Genomic DNA, 27,331 nt, shown 5'->3' on the forward strand with positions numbered 1-27,331 from the left:
GTACTGTTCACAAAATGATAGAACAGAAAGCTTTACACTATTGCTTACAGTGAACAGAATATCCTTAAAACACAAAAGATTATTATGAATAACAACGACAAAAAGCAAAGTAGAAAAAATGGGAGAGACTAAAAAAATATATAACATAATGACTGTATTTTAGCTCTGTGATCTTCAGGGTTAGGCCACTGTACAAACAAGGCTTACTTACTTACATGTTCTCATCTTCATCTGCTGATATATATTGTTTTTTTTAACTGATATAATTCAGAAGAACAGGTTTTTATATAAAATATCTAAGGGTCGAAAATATAAATGTTAAGGAACGTATTGTGCTAGCTTTTTTAAAATAAAAATAAACAACCCATAATTTAGTTAAGAGGTATGTTAAAAATTGTATATATAAGTATTGTCTAAATGTGTTCACGGACTGAATATCGTGAGAAAACGCCATGAAATGTGTAAATGGTATAATAAAAAAAACTTCGAAAAGACTTTGAAAACCTGAAAAGGGGTTGGACAAACGCTTTCTAGAGATTGAAAAGAAACTGTAACACACCCTCTCCTGGAAAGAAGCACACATTACTGTTTAATTTAAACGAGAGAAAAAAAACTGAAAAACTGTGTCTGCAGGTGATGCAGAACATTATATCAAATAATAATAAAATCACATAAATATAGGGTTTTCAACCAGCAACTAATACATTTATGGTAATCGTTTTTTTCCTCTAGATTATATTTTTCCTCTAGTATATATTTTATATTAAATGTCTATGTTAATGTTTTGAGCTAAACTTTATTATTATTGTTATTTTAACTCGCCATATTTTATTATTATTATTGGCTTCTATGAAGCTCGTTGGGGACGGTGAATGCTTGCATTATTTGCTGTAGTTTCACAAAACAACCAACAGATGGCAGCGTTTGCTACATGATGGTGGCTTTGTTTGCGTTTATCATGTGTTGAGTGGGAATGATTCTGTGGACGCAGTCACGTACAAAGGGATTCTTCTCTCAACAAGATGCAAAAATATCAAGTAGTTTAATTAAAAATATCAGTTAAAACGCATTTAGTTGGCATTTATATAAGTGTACAGACTTGAGAATAAACCATTTGGTCATTAATAATTCATCTGAACACATTTAAAAAATGGCAGTTTAAACAATGGTTCGAGGGCCAATGGCGAGCCAGGGTAAAAGGTGGATGAACTAGTGTAAAATGTCATCTGCCTTCTGCAGAAGAAAAGGTCTCGTTTGCATTGCAACCCCCCCCTTCTCTCCAGACACTAAGAGCAAACGCAGTGACACTGAACTATCATCTCTCATCGGCGTCAAAAAGCCAAGCAGGAACCACTGCTTCTTCAAAGATTGACACGAGTGTGTAAATAAAAGTGTGGGCGAGGGAGAGTCTGGGGTGACGTCACGAGACGACTTTTGTGACGATCGATGATCACATGACACACACAAGTTCAGTATTGAGTGCTATCATTTAAAAATAAACCCAGAAATATAAATTAAATAGGAAGTTCATGTTATGTTCTGTAAAATTCAAAATATATTTTACTATTTGGATTATGGTTGAAATTGTACGATTGCAAAGTGTTTACAAAACAAAATTATGGAAGTTTTGACGTGTATTGTTATACTGTGTTGCACTTTAATAACTACTGGGTATTATTCTTTATGATATTGTATCAATAATAAACAGCACTGTATCAATTTCCGTTATTCATATTTGTATTTGCTATTTATCGATAATTATACTCCAAATCATATTTATTTTTGGGGTTTTATTTTAATAAAGGGTGTGCAAAACATAATAATTCGATTATTAATTTACGTTTAAAATGCAAATATTGACAGCGTTTATCCAATTTCTCCGCTAGATGGCAAACTTCATTACGTCCTTCGCAGCTCAAGGGGCAATGAAATCCAGAGAAGATGACTGAGGACGAGAGGATACAGTCAACACCAGCAGCTTTTAAAGCTGGATATATTTTGGTTTCAAACAAATGAAAACAGTTACGACTTCGTCAAGAGTCATGTGGTCTGTAAATTCTGCAACACCAGAGTCAAGTACTCGACAATACTACAAATATATCCTTTTTCCTACAGTATTAATATATATTGTATTGTTGTTGTCTATAATGGGATAAGTGTACTATCAGTAGATTCTTGAAAAAACACACCCTTAGGTTATTGTTAAATCTGTTTTTTGAACTACTACTATATTTGACCATATTGTAATAGTTTATTGTTAAAAATGTTGTTGTTTTTTTAATTGAATTATTACTTTATATTATTTGTCTTATCTTAAAAAAAAAAAAATCCTCACCACTCTTTGCAACCAGCCGACCAAACAGGCGCTTTTTGAAATCCTTGCCCATGATACATCATGACAAATGCATGATTAGATGAATAAAATATGATCTAAAATGTATTTTTCATATATGAAAGATCCCTTTCAAATGTGAATCTAAAAAATAAATAAATCCAACATTTGGCATGGCTGAAAATTAAATGTCTTTTTTTTTTGCACAGGGTCCCTGTATTTCTATCAAATAATTAATTGTAAGTAATTAAGTAAGTAATATTTGTCAGGCACAGGGTCACAAAGCGCTTAAACAATTAAAACAATCCCCAATCAACTATATTTGTTCTAGACTAGAGAATCTTTACAATGACAGCGTGGAGATTAAAGGTCCAGAAATAGTCCCTGAATGAGACGTAGTTTAATATTTCATTAGACACATTATGTTTTTCACTGTCCTTTAGCTGTCAACGCCGTAGACCTGAAGCGCCTTAGGAACGACTAATAGACACATCGTGAAAGTAAAAGGCCCGGGTTGACGTGTCGTAGTCGATCCGGAGGTTCTTGTCCGGGGGTTAACCTACAAGCTCGTTTATTGACCGAATCATTGATTATCGAATGGAATCGTACAAACCACAGACCGTCGATTCGTCACATGGTGGATAACCGTCCTTCCATTCTCCTCTGAATTTCCTTTTGTTGAATCCTTTGTTTGTTTTTTTTGAATTTCACTCCCCAGCACAGAGGACACATGTGGAACATACATCGCCTTTTGACCACCACCCCCCCCTCGCCGCCCTGCGGAGGAACAGCCATCAATGTCCGACCTGCGTTAATGCACCCTCTCAATATTTAATGTTTTTATATGGAGTGCTGACAATTGAACACGGAAATGGACGGCACACTTTTCCCCGAGCTCCTTCAGCGACTCTGTATCCATCTTCTTAACAGATCTGTGCACTCCAGCCGCCGTCACCCGAGAACACTGGCGAAATCCAGCCGCCGTAAACCTGCTGACACTCACTATTATAACCTTTATTTTCCACTTTTCCTCGCTCTCCGCCGCTCGTCCAGTCCACGCTCGGGCCACTTAAAAAAGCAGGGAGTAATTGGGTGTTTGTATGAAGGTGATTTCTATATACGTGGCCGCATGTTGGATGTATTATTTATATACCTCGGCTCCTCTCAAGGTGAACTCACTTAGCGGCGTAATCAACTGTCGAAGTGCTGGTCCAGGCGTCTGTGAGTAAATTAAAAGAAATCAATTAGGAAAGACAAACCTGTGCATTAAATCTGCCTCTGCCTCCTCCAGGAGTTCTACCGAGGCAACAAGACAACACATTTAAAGGGACACGCACACAGACATGCGTCACAACAATCAGTAAGAAATGTACAGAAGTTTACTTTAAGGGTATTTCTCATACATATTTTATTTATCAGGGCTGTGTATTGACAAGAATATGGCGATACGTTACGTATCACGATACAGGGGCAACAATATGATACATTGCGATATATTGTGATACTGTAGGAACAAGGATATATTTGTAGTATAGTCGAGTACTTGACTCTGGTGTTTCAGAATTTACAGACCACATGACTCTTGACGAAGTCGTGACACCTTTCATTTGTTTTTAAACCAAAATATGTCCAAACATTAGCTATAAAGGCAGCTGGAGTCGACTGTATCCTCTAGTTCACAGTCTACGCCGGAACTTTATTGTTACTAAAGCTGCCAAGGACGTAATGACTGCTGCCATCTAGTGGGTTGCAGGTTTATTTGCATCAACAAAATTGAACATGTTATCTATCAGGGGTGTGTATTGACAAGAATCTGACGATACTATTCGTATCACGATACAAGGGCTATGATTTATTTGCAATATATTGCAATACTGTAGGAATAAATATGTAGTATTGTCTAGTACTTGACTCTGGTGTTGCAGAATTTACAGACCACATGATTCTTTACGAAGTCGTAACTCCTTTAATTTGTTTTGAAACCAAAATATATCCAAACATCAGCTTTCAAAAGCTGCTGGAGTCGACTGTATCCCCTCGTCCTCAGTCATTGCCAGAATATTTGGATGTTAATTGTTAATATAAAATCAAATTATTTAGTTTTAAACACACGTTATTGATGTATAAACCATAAAAGAAGTATGATAAAAACCTAATATGATTTGAAAGCAAAAAGTATATAATCCATACAGTGCTGTTGAATATTGGGAATCATGATATATTGTTGCATCAACATTTCCTCATATCCATCACAACTTAAATAACCTTTAAGCTGTATATTGAGTTTGTTTGTTAGTCCTTTTACATTGTAGCATTGTTGCATTTTGCCATAAGGTGGATGCGAACCAGCAACCTTGTTTTCTCTCTGTGAGGTGGTGGCACTAACCACAGCAGGACAAAACCATTTGTGCAATTCTTTGACCTTTTTGTTGTTCACATTCTCTCGTCCATTCGTGGGCTCAGCTTTGAAGCCGGCATTGAAGCACTATTGGAGATTGGTGCCATTTGGACTTTACGACCCTCTATGATCAACTCATATATCTGTGAAATTGACTCTGTCCAGGAATCACCTGTGACTCTCCTTCCATTCCCCTCTGGATCAATACTCGACCTCCGACCTCAAATCAGTCTTGTTAATATGCATCGATCGTTGTATTAACAGGGTCGTCAAAAGATCAAGAGGAACAGCCATTTCGGATACTAATCAACAATTTGAGTGGATGCGCGTCATGTTTATGTATGAGTTTTTTTATTTTCATTCCGATATTTAATCATAGGAGGGGATTATCAACCCGGGTCAATGGTGTGTACAAGACTGAAAGCAGCTTCTGCTGTAGCTGCCTTTTCTCAACCCTTTGCATTATTTATCATAAAACATCAGCGTCTTGAACAAAGAAAAGGAAAAAAATTGGATATTATGGCGTTTTTTTCTTGAAGGATACGTGACACGATGTTGGAGCTGTGCATGAATATTTAGTACAAAATCACCCCACCACAAAGTTGGTCTCTAAATAAGTGAAAATCTATTTAGCAGTGAATAAAAAATGTAAGCGTCTGAGAGGCTTTTATGACGCCATTAATCACCGATTGATTCCTGGCCATGTAAACAACCGTTTCGCTTCCACATCGGCCAAGAAATGCTGACATGTTCGCGGTAGCTGTGACCGTATAAGTAGTGATGAGATTATGAAGCTTCATGAAGCAGTGTCATTATTTTCAAAGCCCACTAGATGGCGGTCTCTGCACTATTTTCCCTTGTTTTGTGTCATAAGGACACATCACATCATTTTTAAACTAATGGCGCCACCTACTGACCTGTAAACAATATGACACTGTTTCATGAAGCTTCATCAGACCATCACCAGTTCAAAGTAATAACAATATAAAGAAAATGCTTCATTAAGCTTCATCAGCACATCACTAGTTCAAAGTAATAATATTATAAAGGAACTGTATCATGAAGCTTCATCAGGACATCACTAGTTCAAAGTAATAACAATATAAAGAAACTGTTTCATGAAGCTTCATCAGCACGTTACTAGTTCAAAGTAATAACAATGTAAAGAAACAGTTTCATGAAGCTTCATCATCACCTCATTAGTTCAAAGTAATAACAATATAAATAAACTGTTTCGTGAAGCTTCATCAGCACATCACTAGTTCAAAGTACTAACAATATAAATAAACTGTTTCATGAAGCTTCATCAGCACTTCACTAGTTCAAAGTACTAACAAAATAAAGAAACTGTTTCATGAAGCTTCATCAGCACATCACTAGTTCAAAGTAATAATATTATAAAGGAACTGTATCATGAAGCTTCATCAGGACATCACTAGTTCAAAGTAATAACAATATAAAGAAACTGTTTCATGAAGCTTCATCAGCACGTTACTAGTTCAAAGTAATAACAATGTAAAGAAACAGTTTCATGAAGCTTCATCATCACCTCATTAGTTCAAAGTAATAACAATATAAATAAACTGTTTTGTGAAGCTTCATCAGCACATCACTAGTTCAAAGTACTAACAATATAAATAAACTGTTTCATGAAGCTTCATCAGCACATCACTAGTTCAAAGTACTAACAATATAAAGAAACTGTTTCGTGAAGCTTCATCAGCATATCACTAGTTCAAAGTACTAACAATATAAAGAAAGTGTTTCATGAAGCTTCATCAGCACATCACTAGTTCAAAGTAATAACAATATAAAGTAACTGTTTCGCGAAGCTTCATCGGCACATCACTAGTTAAAAGTAATAACAATATAAAGAAACTGTTTCATGAAGCTTCATCCGCACATCACTAGTTCAAAGTACTAACAATATAAAGAAACTGTTTCATGAAGCTTCATCAGCACATCACTAGTTCAAAGTACTAACAATATAAAGAAACTGTTTCATGAAGCTTCATCAGCACATCACTAGTTCAAAGTAATAACAATATAAAGAAACTTTTTCATGAAGCTTCATCAGCACATCACTAGTTCAAAGTAATAACAATATAAAGAATTTTTTTCACGAAGCTTCATCAGCACATCACTAGTTAAAAGTAATAACAATATAAAGAAACTGTTTCATGAAGCTTCATCAGCACATCACCAGTTTAAAGTAATAACAATATAAAGAAACTGTTTCATGAAGCTTCATCAGCACATCACTAGTTAAAAGTAATAACAATATAAAGAAACTGTTTTGTGAAGCTTCATGAGCACATCACTAGTTCAAATAATAAAAAGAAAATAGACAAATGTTCATGAAGCTTAAGAGAATTTGATTATAAAAGCACAAAATCTGAGAAGCAAAAGTGTCAAAACTGGCCCAGAATCGAGTTGTTTATGTAGTGATGGGCTAATGAAGCTTGGTATAGCAGTGTCGTTATTTTTAAAGCCCACAAGATGGTGGTCTCTGCTCTATTTTTATTTGTTTTGAACAACTGTCATAATGAAACATCACTAACATTTTAAACTAATTACGCCACCTACTGACCTCTAAACAATATGACACAACTTCATCAGAACATCACTATGTTTATGTCCATTTTTGGTGTCATGGATGACGAGAATGATGGATATATTTTTTGTGTATTTGCTGCAAAAGAGAGTTTTAAATTTTTAATTTAACGTGCGCGAGTCTGAACGCCATGGTTGGAACACATTTAGCCGCAACCCTTCATTAGCATCAACCGGCTCATCCTCATCACTCCATCTTCTCCCTCGAGAACTTTGAAAAAAGAAATTCTTCGCTGATTTTTTCCGCGACATCTTACGCTTCACGGTCCTCGATCGTGATTTTTAAAAACTGTGGTTCAATCATTACAAACTGGCACCAGCATTTGACCTACTTACGAAAAAAACATACAGCACAATTGTCTGAATTACGACAAAAAAAATTCTTTACAATTTTGTCAACACAGATTAAAAAAATGCACTGAAATTTGATTCATGATTCCTATTTTGCATCCGAGTAAACTGTGCTGCTTGCAATAGAATCTTGAAGCTGATGGCGCAGTGGCGCTGATAACAATCTGACATGTTGTGAACATGCTCCGTCTGATTGCCGCCCGTGATTAGTATGCACACGCACACCCCATCATTTACACAAGACCCGGGGTCCTGCCCCTGATGACAGTGAAGTATTAATGTCTGGAGACGTCTCAGCTCGCGGAAAAAAAAATCATTAATGACGTCTAGAATTGATGACTTTTTGAAGTCATCAATTCACAATTAACTTGGCGATTCATCTGATTGCTGGCTTTGCTCGTGCGCTGATTTTTGAATGTTTTTTGTACCACAACGATCCACACGATCACCTCCTTGTTTATTATTCAAACCTGATTTTAATATAAATCCTTATGTTATGTTAATAAAAGAATATTCACAAGAATGGTCTGATGAAGCTTCATGAAGCAGTGTCATTATTTCAGAGTCCACTAGATGGCGGTCTCTGCACAAATGTCCTTTGTGTTGATCAACTGTCATAATGAATTATCACGTCATTTTTAAACTGATGGCGCCACCTACTGACCTCTAAACAATATGATACTGTTTCGTGAAGCTTCATCAGGCGATAACTAGTTCAAAGTAATAACAATATAAAGGAACTGTTTCATGAAGCTTCATCAGCACATCACCAGTTTCTAGAGGTTCATAACAGAAATATAATTCATGCATCTACTGATGGTCTGATGAAGCTTCATGAAGCAGTGTCCTTATTTTCAGAGTCCACTAGATGGCAGTCTCTGCACTATTGCCTTTGTTTTGAACTGTAATATTGAAACGTCACACGTCATTTTAAACTAATGGCGCCACCTACTGACCTCTAAACAATATGACACTGTTTCATGAAGCCTCATCGGCACATCACTAATTTTAAGCAAGAAAATATTTGGCGTGCATGTAAGTGAAGGTTTTATTTTTGCACTACTAAATAGTACAGTAGTTTGAGCAAAAAACGCCAAACTCTTTTCGTTCAATAAATCTCAAATGATGTGCTGATGAAGCTTCATGAAACAGTGACCGTCATATTGTTTAGAAGTCAGTAGGTGGCGCCATTAGTTTAAAAATGATGTGATGTTTCATTAGAACAGGTGTTCAAAACAAAGGAAAATTGTGCAGAGAACGCCATCTAGTGCACTCTGAAAATAATGTCACTGTTTCATGAAGCTTCATCACTACTTTCAGCAAACCTGTGCGAGTCATCAACGTCATCTGGGTTTTCTTTTTACAACTTCCAGAGAACTTCAAAACATGGTCACGATGAGAGACTTACTGCATCTTGGAGAAGAAGACTTCAACATTTGAAATAGAGCTTTGTTGGGTTTTTTATTCTCTCTGCGATTCCCGACGTGATCTCACTCATATTTACTCCCCGTCCTCCTCACCTTCACATCGACGTGTCCAACTGTGCAGCCAAATTTAAACTCTCTCCGTCCTCAACCAGAGGACACCGTCGCTGCGAAGACTTTAATTGTTCTCCCGGAACAAAGTAATCATCCGGTGATTTACAGGTAGCGAAGCGAGTTAGACACACAATGCACGGAACAACCCAGGAACTAATTGACAACATATTTATCACCAGAATAATGATTGAACTCAATCAGGGATCGCATCAACGTCTAATAAATGTTATTTTTATTTTGTTCAGTGTAATTTGTTGCTATACAATTTAAATATCACTTTCTTTTCTAGTACCTGCCTATCGATTGAAAAGGGAAATCAATCTCAAAAAAATCAATTTTTCACTTTTGAAATGTATTCAATTGAGGTCATCGTCTTGATCCCATAATTGTTTTTCATAGAATAGAAAGATGTGCTGCTGTATAAGATTAAAAATACACTAATCTAAAAGTCAGAGCTTTTTGCTTTAAATTACTTTTTGATTCAAAAACGTTTTAGAAAAGATTCAAGGAGGAATAATTCTTCTTCTCCTATTGTTACTACACATATTAATTTCAAACCCATGTTCAACTGTACAGGGGTTTGGATGGAATTAATGTTACAGGTTAAATATACTCCAAACTGAAATATTCAAAAATATTTTCTCCAAATAAATGATCAAAATATACTTGTACCATCACGACCCTGGCATTCCATTAAGAGCAATAGTTTATTCTGAACATTATTGTTAGTGACGGTCTGATGAAGCTTCATGAAGCAGTGTTTTTTTTTTTTTTAAAGCCCACTAGATGGCGGTCTTCTTTTTCAGGGCCCCCCCAAACTTTTCTTCATTTCTTCAGATCAATAATTAAAAAATATATGATTTAAAGTTTGTGTTTCTTTCTAGTTTCGACAGGTCAAAAGTTATAGGCTAGAAAATATTATCTTTTTTTTCCCAAAATAAAACACCTCTTCAGACAGTAATAATCAATAGAATGGAGATTATACAAATCTTGTCAAATTCTTTCTGTATGGGTTTGGGAACCAAACCAATCCAAAATAATGTATTACAGGACAATTAAACTGAGGGTGCCACCTACTAAGAAATAGCAGAGTGTTTCATGAAGCTTCATGAGACCATCACCCATCTTGACTCACATACTTTGGAACATAATCTCTCAACTTCAATTTTCCGTTTGTTTTGAACAACTGTCATAATGAAACATCATCTAATTTCTAAAACTGATGGCGCCACCTACTGACCTCTAAACAACATGAGACTGTTTCATGAAGCTTCATCAGACCAATGCTAATTATTGCTTTAGGTAGCTTCCATTAAGTACTTCATAATGTAGAAGAAAAATATTTTCTACTGACTTCCAATTTGACCTTATGGTTAGTATTCTGTGTCGTATTCTTGGAATGGGACTAAAATATTGAGTTTTGTTTGCATGTGTTTTGGTTGAAAATTCCAAAAATAAAGAGGAAGATGTCTTCGAAGACGACCCGTTTTTCATTGTTTTGGCTCTGGTCTTTAATCCTGCAAGTCAGGCAAGGTTGGTGGTCTCCTATCAGAAACCCAGAGAGATTGAAGGATTGTTCCATGACCTTGTAGAACATGGTCCGAGCAGCTGCCACGCTTCCTCGAGAGAGAGAGTTTCCTGCCAGGGCCAGTTAGCTTGGATCACGGCCAGCAGAAAAATTTGACGGGAATAAAAAAAACAAAAAACAGGAAGGTGAAAAAGTAACTGAAGAAGGTTCTTAGCAACATTGAACTCAAATTAATACTTTAATTTTCAATCCTTGGCAATTTATTGATTTTGAATTGGAGGGGGAATAAATATAACGCTTGCTAGCAGGAAAGAGTTTGTCATGTTTATTTATTCAGCAACAAAAGATGTGAATTAAAGTAACCTTAATTGTGCATTGTTCTATAATTAAAGGGCAAAATGACTTGACATTTCTTGGACTCTTTTTCTTTTTCACAACATCTGTGAGCATTTAAAAAAAAAAAAAAGCAGCATTAATTCATTATAAGTCAATTTTGTCCCAAAGAAAAAAATCGACTGAATTTACCTTTTGGGGACTAACAACTTATGGATAAATCGACTTGGTAGAATCAAAATGAAAGACTATTAGTCCTCAAAGGGCAAATAAAAAGACATTCATTGTGTTTACTGTATAAGCCTTTATTTGTAAAAAGTCCGTTGTTGGAATGATAACCCTTTTTATACCACTTACTTGAACACCTTGTATTTGTAAAAAAAACACATTTTGTTCAAACACCTAAAAAAGCTGAGTAACACTGTAACATTAATTTGCACTGACAAAAAGAAATAACAATTTTTTTTCATACTGCACAATTTTTTTTTTGATTCCATGAGAAATCAAAAACACCTTATCAAACAACTGAATCAAACAAGAGCCCAAAAATGTGAACGAAACGACTACATTACAAAAAATTAAAATTAAAAAATGCATTTTTCTCTTCCAGTGCCAGTAAATTTTAGACGAGTTACAAGTTCCTTTCTGATGATCAACCGACAACAATAACAATCCATAACAAATGCAACATATACAATAAATCAGAAATGAACACAGAATGAAATTCAAAAGTTAACAGGCTGTGGGTTTTCGTGGGCACCTCTTCAGTTTAACCACCTTTTTTTTTTTTTTTTTTTTTTCTTTTTCCAGGCATGTGTAAGAAAATGTAAGAGCGTGAGATAGTATCCTTTCGTAGATAATGTGTCACCGGAACATATTTTGGCAAGTAACAGAGCTTCACCAGTGGAAAGAATCCAAAAGAGAATAGAGGGAACACCCACTCAGTGTGCATTCACATGGCTTTATGTTGAGATGCTGCTGCTGAGCATCGTTACATCCTTTAGTTTGAAGGCTGATGTTAATGCTTCTGCTTGAACCTGATAAAAACTGCCACATGCACTTTGTGCATCTTCGTTTTCTCAGTATCAACCAACAAACGTCGGTTTTCACCAGATTTTTCCGGAGCCAGCTGTTAAACAAGTGCAATTTTTAAGCATGTAAACACCGGATCCTTCTTTCTTTTTTTTTTTTTTTTTTTCTTGTTTTTTCCTGGATGCGGAGATGAATCCGTAGAAAATATATGAAAATAAACCTTCTAAAACCCAGGTCATGCAAAATAAAACCTACAAGGTCCTCGGATCAATGGATGCATCGGCAGAAGGTCTTCTGACGGTGAGACGCTGATCGTTTTTCTGAACCGGTCCAGTTTCTAGAGTCTAACGCCGACTAGGCAATCAAGAAGTAACATGATACGCCTAAAGGATTTTTTTTTTGTAAGTACAATCATAGCGATTGATGTAAAAGTGATAATAATAGTGAAAATCGTCATTTTCTACACACCCTCAGGTCGACGAAGGGTTGGGATTTTTTGGTAATCCATGTCTATTGTGAGTTACAGGAACAAATGTACTCACTTTTCTTCATCCTTCTCATCCAAAAAGACACCCTCAAATACATCAAAATACCTCCATAATCCTCTTATGTTATGTATATTCAATATATAATTTACAATCATAATCAATTGTTTAGAAAAAATGTAAACAAGTGTAGAGTGTAAGTTTGTAACAGAAAAAGTGTGACGATTGAACAGGTGCCTAAACGTAAAAATGTAGTTTTCCATAAAGCCACACATAAAAAATACAACCCTTTAGGGGTTCTTCACAAAAAAAGTCAGGAAATAAATAACTCTATTAATAATATAACCCTCTCTGAGTTTCTAAGATACTATAATTTCAAACGTGACAGCCTTAGACTGTAAAACTGTAAGTAGGTGTAACATATAACAACAAAAAACAGTCTTGATTTTGATTTGGCTACTCTGAAAAAAATGTCACCCCCTATACTTTTTATAACAATTAAAACTTTAAAATGTGTCTCTGGTATTGTCCAGGGGACAATACAGGAAGGACGTTACAGACGATCAGTATGAAGGTATTTGGATGTTTTTCAAGTGTATTTTTTTGGATGAAGACGAAGACAACTGAGCTCCAGTTGCTCCATTAAAATGAACTTACATTTTTGTCCATAACTCTAAAAAAAGAATGGATAACTTGACATCAGGTTGAGTAGAAAATGAATTTAATTCGTTCACTTCACTTAAAGCTATTGTAGTCAATGTTATATTTCTCCATGAAATCAACTTTAGATGCATTAAAATAAACAAGGAGTTGCTAAATACATTTACCATGACTGTTGACGGTTTGTCAATTAAAGGTTTCCCAGTTCATGGTGGAAATTGAATCTATTGAGAACATTTTTAATCAATTTAACTAAGAACTTGTTTGGACTTTCCCTTGACTTCACCAACCGAGCGTCTGCACTTGGACAATCTGCTAAGTATCTTGCTCACGGACACATGTGCCAGTTTTTTTGTTTTTGTTGTTGAGGAAACAGGAAATAAAAAAAACCCTCTCGCCTTCTTAAGGCAATCCTGCTCCTCTAGCCTCTGTAATCCAGCTAAGGCCCCCAAAAAAATGCCCTGAACGATCTTAGTAGATTGACTTGATTCTGCCGTGTATCCCCCCTTTGGCTCGTATCATCACTGTCATAGGACCTTTTGTCGACTCCTCCATTGTTCCGTTCACATTGTTCCAGTTTTTTTTTTTCCTCTTTTCTTTTTTTTTTCCAGGTTTGCAGAAGTACGCCGATGCTAGAGAAGCTGTCCATGCCGTCAGCAGTGAGGCTAGCTGGTATTAAGAACTGCCATGTTTGTTTGTTCATGCATTAAGAGCTATTAAGTGAAAGATATCATATTTACAGAACAATTCACATGTAATTACACATATACACTAGAGGCAAGAAAATTCACATTGAAATCAGTTCACTTTTTTTTTTTTTTTTCTTCGCTGCTCCTTGAAAATGTAATGAGTAAATAAACAATAGAATACCTTTGATACTCACAGCTTATTGATGGTGAACGTACTGATTGTATAAACTCTGTGATCGATGACCAGTGTTGAGTATGAATCGTGAGCATGCCACTGCTGTGAATGTTCCTGTTTTAGGGTAGATATCTTCAAAAACATACGTGTGAAACCATACAAGGTTGTGGGAATTGAACAAAACGCATTTGTCAGGACCACAGAAATAATAGCCGAACTGGTTCGTCCACGCCGCTGCTACCATTTAATGTGTACGCTACTTTTTTTTGAGCGTGAAAACCCCAATTTTCTTCTCATGGGGTTTCAAATCCAAACATCAAACAAATCCAAATACATAATAGAGATGCTCTGTTGCTACAGCAGCGCTCGAGTTTCAGGATAATCGGAGCTTTTGAACGACCAGCTTTCTTGCTACAAGAAACCATCTTCAACCTGTTGAAAGCTGCACAGGCGGGACGAAAGTCCATGGCTAGTCGTTTTGACGGGTATTTCCCAACCGTCTCAGCTGCACAATAAATCTTTAAATAAATACAAAATAATCATAGTATATTCAGGTCCTGAATGTACTGTTTAAATTCTCTGTCATAACGGAAAAAAATTGCGTGGATCGGAACCACCGTGAAGAACCGGAATACTGACGATGAAGAACTGCAAAAAGTGTGCGGCAATCGCAAAAAACATCGGACTGCGTAAGACAGTTGGTTAAAAGGAAGGATGATATGTCGGCGGGAGGTTGAAATCCTGTTATTTCTGTAATTGAATACTTGTAAAATGAGTTAAAGGGCATTTAGGTGAGATAGCAAGTGTTATTCAAGTGTATCATGTTCTCACTGACGTCACTCCTGTAAGGCAGCTGTTGAAGAAGGATTCTTTTTTTTACGATGTACACAGTCTCGTTTAAAAGAAAGTATGAGCGCGAGATTCATCCTCGTGTGTCGTCATTAATCAATTCATTGAATGCACAGATGATATTTTGAAAACCCCGAGGAACAAACGTAACCATCCGGGCCAGATTAAGAAGGTTCGTGATTAGAGAATTGACTTTCTTCAGGATCTCTCGTTGCCCTTGGGAGCTGGGACATGCCAGTGTGTTGATCCAAGCTGGTTGAAACAAATGAAAAAAAACGGGGCTTTTGTTTTTTGACATTTTTAGAGAGAATGATGGCGGTGATCGTTCCGTTCCATGAATTTATAAAGAAGAGAATGCTTTAAAAACCCAGTTCTGTGTGATCACATGAATCCTGGGACGACATATTCACACATAAAAAAAGTAATTCTGTGTGCGCCCAAAAAACACTCAAACCTCAAGGCCATTCTCAGTACATTATTGCCTGGATCTTTGTTGCTGTTTCTGATGGTTGAATCTATTCCATTGTATCATACAATTCTTGGGTTTTAACTCCAAACAACGTGAATTTTTTAATCATGGGTAGCTTGTAAGCGAATAAATTTGACAAAAAAAACAACCTAAGGGGCGAATCTTATGACTCCGGTCTTAAACTTGAAATTATTAACATCAACCAGGTAACCGTTCAACTGACAATTAAAGTCCAATAAACTTTATGGTTGACCTGACTGGCAAAGAAGAAAAAAAGTCGTATTTTCTGCCTTCCTTTTCTACCTTTAAACCAGTTTCCGATACGTAAATTGAAACTAAATTATGAGGCTAAGTGAGGTTTAAAGTTTCATTATACTGTGAGTGTCGCTCTCTTTTGTCTGTCTTTAAAGAAGAAAAATAAAAAGTAGTGTCTAATGCTCTGGTGCAAAGTAAAACTGATAGAACTTTGCAATAAACTGAGGTTTAAAGAAGCTGATATTCAGCCTTAAGATAAGTTAGGTCCTCTAAGATAAGTGTATATTTGGCGATATATATTTAAAACGAGGATGAAATGAAGCAGGAATGGTCCAGACATACATGGACGGAGACATCATGAAGTTCGTTGGTGTTTTCATTAAGCTATACTGCCTTCTCTCAGCTGGTTAAATCTCAAAAACACCATAATAAAAGTCTTTAATATTGTTATTTTGGTAATGACTTGGGGTTATACTGCATGTCGACGAATAGAATTTATTTTTGTTAATCTCAAAAAAAAAACTCTGACTGAAGTCCTTCCGTTTATTTCGTCATTTGCTACCTCGATCCATCCACGTTGATGGTGAAATTCTCACAAGGCGGTTATTATTTGGCAACAGTGTGAACATGAGTTTCGTTTCTACGAGTTATCTTCGCGATGCTTTGTGTGCAGCTACCACAGTGCTACTGTCCCATCTAAAACGAATAAAACAAACTACAGGTATTTCTGCTACCTTTTAAATCATAGGCCATGAGTCGAATGTTTGCAAACAAACCTGAGCACTGGAGATCCATTAAGGGGAAGAGAACAGGACAACCATGAACATGAATTATAGGCCTTTTGGTCATCAATAATACTATTTAAAAACGTTACTTTCCAACACGATCGTCATCAAAACACTTGCCTTCACAACTTTGACACTGAAGAAATGTTCATAAAAAAACAAATACTTTATAACCCCCCCCCCCCGATGACGACTGGTCAAAAACTGTGGGCTAATGACTTTTGAATATACATGTTCACTTACGTCTTCACCAAGGAAATAATGTCACAAAAGCAGCCCCCCGTCAAAGCTACCCCCATCCCACATTTTCCTAGTCAGCAAACACAAAGCAGTATATGACGTCAATGTTAAAAAGAGCACATGAAATCGATCGAAAGGAGGAAAGAAACGTATATACTTCAATGAGAATACTGAATGATAAATAAAGTACAGGATATGTTGTTTTTTTTTGTCTTCCAAGTAATTAGAAATGGGTACTTCTCCGCTGTCTCTTAATGCCCTTCTGGACACGCTCTGAAATCACAGTAGTTTTTCAAGATAAATCATATCTACATAAATCGGCATTTGTTCGCAATCGTAAAAAGAATTCCCGACCCCCCCTCTCGCCCCCCCTCCACCGGGGACACTTTATCTCAAAATAACATGAGAAAAGATTTACAAGTCTGGAAAACCACGCTCGAAACAACCCATCAATGTTGCCTGCGTCGAGGCAAAAACACGAAGGCCGGAGCTTCTGCGTCGTAAAGAACAACGCTTTCCATTCAAAAAAAACAAAAAAACAACACATAATCCATACAAGGTTGCTGTACATAGTCGAACCAGAGGGTGCCATGCACGTGATCCACCGTCGAGCGGCGGTTGGTGTTAGCGGTTCAAAAGATCTCTCGCTTCCAAACGCCGACGTATGCAAAAGTTGATGAGACTCTGAGACGACTTCCCGAGAGCTTTCTCTTCTTTTTTTTTTTCCTTGTTGCTTTTTTTTTGTTTTTGTTTTCAGAGCTTTTTAATAGCAAAAATATCATGCAGCCTTTAAGTTCCAAAAATCCCTGCTGGGATCCGTTTTGTGTGTCGGGAGGCAAAGAAAGTGAAAGCCTTGAAATTCTTCTCTTAAACATTCAAGTCATCCTATTCATACTTTGTACAGCAGAAAAGTCCTTCAGATTTCGCATGTGTGTGTATATATATAAATATAATATTTATATAAATATGCATATACATATGGTCAACTTGTATATGTGTATACATATTTTTTTTTTCTGTGTAACTGTATCAAAGCCAATTCAATGTGCTCTCAAAATATGGCCCATGATTCCTAGTAGGATGCACATCAATTCACATAGTACAACCAGTAGATTAGGTTGAAAAATCCAAAAGTGATGGGGAAAATGACCCGGGACCACTTGTCGATGGTGCTTACATCTGACAGGTTGGGGATTTTCAACTTGAGCTTGGAGGAGCGTCGTCGTAGCCGACAATTAGCCCTGCTCCGCATGGCGCTACGATCCAAGGAGTGATGGCTGAAGCCATCCCGGGGCGTCATGGGCTTCCTGAATTGGACCCCGGAGCTGTCGAAGGACATGACAGAATTCCGAGAGTCACTGACGCTGCTCCCCACGTCAGAAGGCATCACTTCGTTGTTCATCTCCAGCGTGGTGAGGAGGATGTTTCCATATGCGTCCACCTGAGCAGGAGGAAACGAGAAAAGAAGCAGTCAGGGATGAATCCAAAGAATTTGAGCCTCAACTTCAACTAAAACCTTGAGAAAACTCCTACACAAGAACCCTTCAATTGAGACGATATGTCATGAAGGACCAAGAGATTCAGAATATATCTTTATTAAACTTTATTAATAAATTTGAGAATTTTCTTTGTCTTTTTTTTAATCCAAAATTGACAGATTAGGTGAGCCAAGATGAGTGACGGTCTCATGAAGCTTCATGAAACACTGTGCAATGTCTCAGAGCTCAGTAGGTGGCGCCCTCAGCTTAATAGTCCTGTAATACATTAAATAGAACGATGGTTCCCAAACCCTGATCTAGGGCTGCACAGAAATAATTTAACATGATTTGTAAAATATCTGTTCTATTGATTATTACTGTCTGGTGTTTTATTTTGGAAAAAAAGGAAAATCTTATTTTCTAACCTATAACTTTTGACCTTAAAACACTTGTTTTAGTCAAGTTTACTTAAAAAATAAACCAGTAAACTAATGAAAACTCTTTAAAATAATTGATATAATTTTTTTTACAGTTTTTATCTGAAAGTTGAGGAAACATAATAAAGAAGGGTGCCATCTAGTGGGCTTTAAAAATAAGGACGCTGTTTCACAAAGCTTCATCGACCATTTAGTGGAAAAGCTTATATTTGGAAAATGACGATGGCTTTTAAGAAAAACAAATTTCATAGTTAAACGTGACTCTATTGGCCCTTCGGTGCACCAAAAAGAATAACACTTAATAGAGACAGAATATCAACATTTGTATTCAACTGGCTGCCCTGGAATATATATGATTGCTAAACACATGTACCCCGACTTTTCTTTGTTCCTCGTGATAGAGATTTCTTCGCTGTGTATATGACCTGAAGGTGTTGGTTTGATACGGCGCGGAAATGGAGTCCTTGCAATGTGAAAGAAAAAAAAATGAGAAACATTAAAAAAGACGTCACAAATACTGGCAAAAAAAGGCACATTTTCATTTCCAATACACAAGTCAAGAGTGTGAAACTAGCTTAGCGTTAGCACGTCGTCGTTTACTCATTTGTTCTGTGGCCAAAAACACGTGTTCCAAGCTAGTGGGTGAGAATGCATGAAGCTTACAGTTTTATCATGGACAACAACCTGAATAAGAAATGAGAGTGTTTACATTGCTGAGCTGAGATGATTTGCTAGCTCAATGAAAAGAGCTGTGTCAGTGTTTCAGGGAGAAGCAATGGAAGATGGCTGGTGAATGCATATTGGTTCGCCGTGGCGGCATTAAGCACACTTTACTTAAGAAAACACCGTCTGTGTTTTCCTAGAAATGACTTTGCTACGGAACTGGTGCAGTGTTTTTGTTTGTATTTGAACTGGCTTAGAAGTGAAGCATAATAGAGGCGGGAGATGTAGATGCAAACCTGTTCCCTCAGGCGCTTCTCTTCGTATCTTGTGCGTTCGTTGTTCGTTTTGTTCAGCCGCTCATTGATTTTCTTTTGCTGCGCCGGGCCACGGCCAAAGAACACGTAATTTACAAAGGCATATTCGAGCAGGGCCAGGAACACAAACACAAAACAGCCCATGAGGTAGACATCGATGGCTTTCACATATGGAATCTTTGGGAGAGTCTCCCTAAGGTGGGTGTTGATAGTTGTCATGGTCAGCACCGTTGTCACACCTGCACACACACACACACACACAAACAAACAAAGGCATATTTATATTTTTCAATACTAGTCTGAACAGCTTAGTCAATTGTTTGCTATAAATCAAACAACTCTGAAGCGAGAATTATGACCTGCTCTAGTAGAAGAACTCACATTTTCCTGATCTTCTGGGACTCCTTTGTTTGTCTTATGTGTCTTGGCCTTTTAAAGTATATATTTTAACTGTGTATTGTTTCTGATTGTTAAAGCGCTTTGTGAGTCTGGTCTAGAAAGGCACTTTACAAATAACTATTACTTACTTACTTATTTACTTAGAAAAATACGACTATAGGGTTTTTATTTTAGGAGAATATAAAAATATTTTGGGAAAAAAAACTTTTATACCAGATTTTATATGAATAAAATGTGGCCCCTGAGGAAATTTATTTGCCCACCGATGACTTAGAGCAGACCTAGGCACATGTGGCCCTCCAACCTTATCTATGCGGCCCGCATGAGGTTAAAATAATACTATAAAATGGACTGTTTTTAAATGTTTACGATGGCTTTCTTACAATTCTATTACTAGTACAGCTCTACATGAACTTGTTAACGATGTATTTTATTTCTTTAGATATTTTCTTTCTCTCTGTTATTTTTATTTGTTTTATTTGTCTGCTTTTCCATCACATTTTAAAACTGAATTTATATTACATTTTATGGCATAATGTGTTTGATATAATTGATTTTTAGTGGAAAAATATATTAAATATATATATATATTTTTTGGATCCTAAAATAAAATAAAATTGAATTATATACATAACAGTTGAACAGATTAAGCTTCTTCAAGAATTTCCTTTTATGTATTTTTGGGGATTTCTTTCAGATTGATTCATAACTTTTCTAGAGTCATAGTCAAAATGTAAGTTCATACTAATGAAGCGACCGATTTTCGGTTGTCTTCGTCTTCATCTTCGTCCAAAAAGACACTTAAAAACATCTAAATACCTCTGTACTTGTATGCATCTTATATTGAAGCCTCGACATGAGAAATTATTTTGAATAAACTTAAATAATTCTGTATATTTTATGCTTGTTTGGAGCAGAAGCTGAAAAAAATTGATATGTTTAACATTTTTCTGTACAGTTTCTCATGTCAAGGCTTCAATACAAGATGGATGTTACAGACAAGCAGTATAAAGGTATTTGAATCTTTTTAAGTTCGTTATTTTGGACAAAGATGAAGACGGAGCTCCAGTCGCTACGTTAAAATGAACATACGTTTACGGTCTGAGTAGAAAATGAGTGAAACCCTGGTGAATGATCTCTTCAAGTTGCTGTTATTTCGACTGCATTACATAGAGACCGACTGCGTCTTACCCAGAGCCACCCGAGCTGCAGAGGCATCATAATTGATCCAGAAGGAGACCCAGGACAGGATGGTGATCAGGATAGAGGGCATATACGTCTGCAGGATGAAATACCCAATGTTCCTCTTAATCCTGAAACTCAGCGAAAGCCTCGGGTATGAACCTACGAGAAGAGAAAAAGGAGGAAGTTTTTTTTGGGGGGGTGGAAAAAAAAACAAACAAGCAAAACAATTCAGTGCAGAAGATGTTGACACAACTTAGCGACTTCTGAAGTCTGCACTTTGACAATACGCAGGGTAGTCATTTCTCCATTTGTTCGGATGGAGCACTTAATTTCCCCAAAGCGATGGATTCCTTTCCAGGGACAAGTTCGATTCCAATTAAACATGGCAGAAAGTCGCAAACACGGCAGATTTTTCTGCAACCCCCTATCTCAGCAGGCAGCTCCAGCATCCCTCTGAGAATTGTCACAGCGATCCGCTCGGCTTCTCATTCTCACTTTCTCGGTCCTCTAAACATTACCAAAAGGGCATTTTAAAAGGTGTGTGATTGCAAAAGCGTTTCTTTACTCCGTGGGAGGACAAAAAAAAAAAAAGAAAGTGTTCGGGAGTCGACACAGCAAATTATTCTATTGTGGATTTTTCTTAGAAAATGTCAGCCGGTCAGTCCTTGGTCGGTAATTGGTATTTTCACTTTAATTTAAACAACTAAAAATATAAAATCCAGATACAAACAAGTGGACACAGATTTGGATTTCCTGATACGTATGTTAGTTTTATCGTCACCGAAAAGGGAGGAAATAAGGTTCCCGATTGAAGGCTGGAAGCTAATAGGCTAGCTGCTACGAGGACCACTCGGTGATGAATGACCTCATCATCTCCGGGTTCCTGTAAATCTTTTAATGAATCAATACCTCGGCATACATTATTCAAGTCCCAGACCAACTATTTCGATCAGCGTAGTATATCGCATAATAATGCCGGCTGTAAATACTCACACCTTTGATTGAAAAGAGAAAAATTACGTTCAAATCGGACTCGTGCTGGGGGGGGGGGTGGGATCGAGGGGGTCGGCGGCCTCGACCTGATGGTGTAACTGATGGTTTTTTATGATCTATGACGGTGGGAAAGTACTTTAGCATTACCTGTGATGAACCGGACCTCCCTGGAGACCTGGCGGATGTCCACGATGGAGAACTGAGGTAACTCCAACTTGTCCACGCCAGTCACGGCGTTTTTGCCGCCTTGCCAGAAGAAGACAATATCGTCCGTGGTGTATCCATCTGTGTGTCCAAGAAACAAAAAAGTAAATTATATGATCAAGATACACCAACATTTTTTTCTATAGCACTCCTGGGTAGTGGCCTCGGGGCCACATGCAGCCCTTTGACTGTGGCCCCTGAAACGCCAGAGCCAAACTATGCAATTAATCAAAGACCGCTAACAATAATATTTATTTATTTTATTGTTTTAGTAATTCAACTCAAAATAAAACTTGTACATTCTTTGTTTCAAGGTTGGTTTTTTTACTCCGCTTCCATTCGTTTGACCTTCTTGGAAGTTTTTATTTTCCCTCATGACAAATTGATAGAAATTTTGTTGATTAATTTAACAATTTAATATAGAAAATAACTATTCTTTTTTAACATTTTTTCATTCTACTTTTACATTGTGTTGTGTCTTGACCTTTTTCAATGCATTTTTTGTCTTCTTACCCAAGACTATTTTTTAAAGAAGTTTAAACTTCATACCAAGTTCGTTTGACCTTCTTCAAAGTATGTATTGTCCCTCATGGCAAAGTGATAGAAAAATCTAAAGTTTTGTTAATGATTTTTATGATTACCAAAAAAAGAAAATAACTAATTTAGACAATCATTTAACAAGTTTTAACTTAATACAAAGGGTAATTTTTTAAGCTCCTTCTTTCATTTAGCTGAGGATCGCAGTATATAATGTGGCCCCAGAGGTAATTCAATTGCCGACCCCTGGTCTACAGTTTAATTCCGCACAGTTAAGTCATATTTATTTCTGGAATAATTCTTGGTCGTATATACGAAGAACAACAATAAGACGCGTCTGTCTGTATATTGGACATCAACACACCTCATTAAGGTCCAGTAATTGTTGAGGCCATATACCCTTGAGACTGATCTGTCATCTGCAGGAAAATAATTCCTAACCTCTTTCGGGGATTTGTGTGATCCATAAAAATATGATGTATATCATACATTTAGTCGAGTGTAACCCATGCTGACACACACACTCGCAAATCACATTTTATTATCTCATTAAGTCTCTTAATTGTGTCTTAAGTTTGTGAAATAAATTGGTGAAAACATGCTGAAATAAACATGATATAGAACATTTTTGATGAATTAATTCATTTTTTTTCTCAACCTTGCCCTTTTATCAAATCAGGGCTGCTTTTTTTGCAAGTTTTTAATTTAATTAATATTTTGTTGTCTCTTTTTTGTGGAATTTTGTTTGGTTTCAGTACACATTTAGGCCAAACTTCGTTTTGTTTTCAAGTCCGTCTAGTCTTGACTTTAAAATCAGAGCTATATAAATGATAATATTCAATGATTTGTACTCCAAAACTATCTGATATTGTACAAACATGGAGTCCTTTGATTGTCCCGCACTTAAAAAAGCCTAGACATAAAATAAAGGGAATATTCTCTGGGGGACCCAGGTGGCCCAGACATGCTTAAAGGGTGGCCCTTTGATTGTATTCATGTGACCCTCATGAGATCAAGGATCATGAATTAACGTAAATGTATTAAAAATATATATTTTAAAGCTCATTACTAGTCTCTTAATATGACAAAAAATTTTGTAAATCTTCATTTCCTCCTTAAAAAATGTTTTGATAAAAAAGAAAATATTTGGAGAAAAAGTCATTTAAAGAGAGCTTAAATACAGAATAACTTAATAATAGTATTAACTTGGTTTTATTACAAAAAAAACAACTTTTTGCTGGTTTAGTTTTGCTTGATGGTCCCTTACAAAAATCTTGGTATACATTATGGGCCTTGAGGAAATTTTACTGACCATCTTGAACATGTTTTTCAGGTGCAAAAAAACCCCCAAAAAACTGATTTTCATCGTTGAAAACTACAGTAACAGCTGCTGTAAACAAAATCAATATTGTTTTTTGGTTTCACAATATCGCATTGAAGTTGTAATTGCAAATTTCTGAATGAAACCTTCTTGTAGACGCAAGAAATAATAAGAAAGAAATCCTTCAAGCGAGATCATTCAGTTTGACCTCCACCCACACGGATCCACACGCTATAGTTTGCTGCCAGCTGGCGTGAGAGAATCAAAACATTGTCTCGCCACGTTTGTATCTGGAGTGTGTTTGTTGAAACACATATTTTAATGGCGTGCTCCACTCGACGTGGCGAACAACAATCAAATGAATGTTTTCTCATGACAATAAAGTGTTCCTTGCGGTGGAAACGTCGCCTTATTTATCGAACACGAGACGACAGGAAGTGACCGCCGTCGTTAATCCAGGTCAATAGGTTTGAGTGTATCGCCGCAGTTTCTCATTGTGCGAAGTGTTCATACCGCCCAGACCTGGACGGCTGTAAACTCACTTGGCCACAGAATTCATTACCATTAAGTCTCTCTCGGGAGGGGTCGTTGCATGCAGGGCTGGGAAATGTGGCATCGTCCAGGAAATTGAAACAACTGGCGGTTAAATCAATCCAAGTGACGGTAAACACTGCACCTCTGCTATCATCACGAGCCCGGTCCAAACAACAAATATTATCACATATGGCTTTATTTTATCTGGATAATATTCTTATTACTCTACTTAGTGATCTCTAAGGGTCAATGACACAGAAAATATATGGTTTTTATGGAGATGTCAATAAGTAAAGAAAATGTATATATTTTAGGTGACAATATTTTCCAGGATTGTGATTTATACACTTTGTTTTTTTTTTTGTTATTATATTTAGTTTCTTAGAAATCGAAAGACTTCATATTGTTGTTACCTTTCAATTTATTTATATTGTTTATATTTGAACTGGTTAAAGTAAAAATATTGTCCTTTTAGTGGTGTTGTATCTACCAATAGCAGGACATTAATTTTTTGTAAAATCTGTTGTACTTTTGGTTAGCGTAGCATCTCTGTCACATTTTTTTTTTCATTTTTTTATGGATACATTTTTTTTTCAGTGCATGGTTAGGAAAGTCACTCTGTGCTGAAAATAAAACAAAAGATATCCGAAAGTCCCTGCAGTTTTACTTGTACAAGGAGAGTTTAATACAGAACCTTCTCTTAGACTTTCAGAAGAAAGAGCTTTTTCGGTTGCATCTCTATTCTCCAAGCTATGTTAATGAGTTTCCCAAAGAAGACAATCAAGTTAACAACCAGAAAAACATAGACTGGATTAAATTAAGAATACAAAATTTAGTGTTCTTCCTGATGGCCAAATCGTGACTGTCAACTCATTTTGTGTGGCCCGCCGGATTGTTGGCTCCTAATTAAAGTGGATTAATGTTCATGTTAATATAGTGAAATACAAAGATGCCAGTGTTTTAGGTAAGATAATGAACAGATATTATTGATGCCAAAAATTAAACAGGGACTTTAATGAGAGTAAAACTGATTAAAGTAAATAAATTGGACGAACAAACACAGATTACCCAGATAAATTGAGCCTCCAAGAATGAAAAAGCAATATCCAACATCACATTAACAGTAAATTGGCAGCGCACAGAGGCAAGGACCAGTGAGGAGATGGTGGAGGAACCAGTCAGGGGACAGTGCATCAGGGAAAGCCCATGCCCCAGAAGACCCCCTGGCTACCAGGCCGCCCACACAGCCCACAACAGGGAACCATAGGAAGACAGGCCAGAGGGATAGAAAGTCACCACACCAGCAGCGGTGAAGTCCATGCATGGCCCGCAATAAAACGGTCAAGTACCACCCCAGGAGCCGGGGAGCGGCATGGCCAAGTACCAGTCCAGGTCTTCCGGTGAGTGAGTGTCTCCTGAGTCACAGGGAGGCCATGGTCGTGTGGGCAGAGAACCCATAAAGCTGGTATCAGGCAAGTATTCCACAGCACTTTTTTTTTTAAAACGTTAAATCATTGCCCTGCATTTAGTTCCTTTTTTTGGCATTTGAAATTCTATGGTTTATCTCAATAGGACAGCAGTTCTAGAACTCACTTCAGTAGTCTTCAATGATTTGTGTATCCACACGGTAATAATAATTAAAAAAGAAGATGGCAAAAATGTCATCATTCATTTCTTGTACCGTTATCAACATGTTCTGAATTTTTGGACTTTGTTCCTTTGTTACTCCTCAGTTCCAGAGTAAAATATGTTGCTACTATTCTGGCCCCTCAAGTGCTGAAAGAATATCACTAAACGTCTCTGGTGCGTAACATGCCCATAAATCAACTTTGAATCACCTCCCAAATTCCCCTCAATCGATAAGTAATTAGTACTTTCTTGTCACTTCCACATTAGTTGCTGTGTTTAATTCACCAGCAGAAAGTATTTAAAAACAATTCAGCTGCATCGAGGAGCGAAAAGAAATGTAGAATTAACTTTCGGGGGCGAGCGGGATCGTCCTGACGGAATGACGGGGTTGGTGAATGTTCATTAACAAATTAAGTGTGATACATTTACTCACAACTTTCGATTTCCAGGGTGCAGTTTTGCTCATCGAGGGGGTATCTCCTCAGGTCCATCATGCAGGCAGCCGTCGTGGTTATTCTGTAACGGACAAGATGGAAAATGTGTTCGGTTGATGCTAGTTTAGGTACAAGTTACAAAATTGTTGAACAATGTTTAGAAGAAATAATCGTGATAGTAAGCATTTCTCATTTAAATATTAGCAGTTTTTCAACACCATTTATTTCTAATATTAAGATTGAAAATATCGTCAAGGATGATAGTGTACTAATATTGACTTAATTATGTGTGTAAGTAAGTAAGTAAGTAATATTTATTTATATAGCGCTTTTCGAGACCAGGGTCACAAAGCGCTCAAACAATCAAAACAATACTCAAAAAAGTACATACTTTAAAGATCAAGATATAATGTAAATTCGGTGTAAATATGCACAGCTACTTTACACTGTGATGTCCATGTTTTTACTCTG

General features: G+C 36.7%; 1 protein-coding gene across 1 annotated transcript in view; it reads right to left on the reverse strand.

The window, feature by feature from the left end:
- Nucleotides 1–17,466: 17,466 nt before the first annotated feature.
- Nucleotides 17,467–27,331, reverse strand: part of gabrb4 (gamma-aminobutyric acid type A receptor subunit beta4) — a 57,657-nt gene continuing 47,792 nt past the window's right edge. The window contains exons 5-10 of the mRNA XM_087806657.1: nt 26,860–26,942; nt 22,349–22,486; nt 21,215–21,367; nt 19,607–19,863; nt 19,021–19,110; nt 17,467–18,173 (exon numbers count right to left, since the gene is read on the reverse strand). Coding sequence (XP_087662783.1) covers nt 17,820–18,173; nt 19,021–19,110; nt 19,607–19,863; nt 21,215–21,367; nt 22,349–22,486; nt 26,860–26,942 — 1,075 coding nt within the window. The 3' untranslated portion in view covers nt 17,467–17,819. The remainder of the gene's footprint in view (nt 18,174–19,020; nt 19,111–19,606; nt 19,864–21,214; nt 21,368–22,348; nt 22,487–26,859; nt 26,943–27,331) is intronic.

This window comes from Callionymus lyra, chromosome 14 (genome assembly GCF_982586985.1).
Source record: "Callionymus lyra chromosome 14, fCalLyr1.hap1.1, whole genome shotgun sequence".
Classification (NCBI taxonomy): domain Eukaryota; kingdom Metazoa; phylum Chordata; class Actinopteri; order Syngnathiformes; family Callionymidae; genus Callionymus; species Callionymus lyra.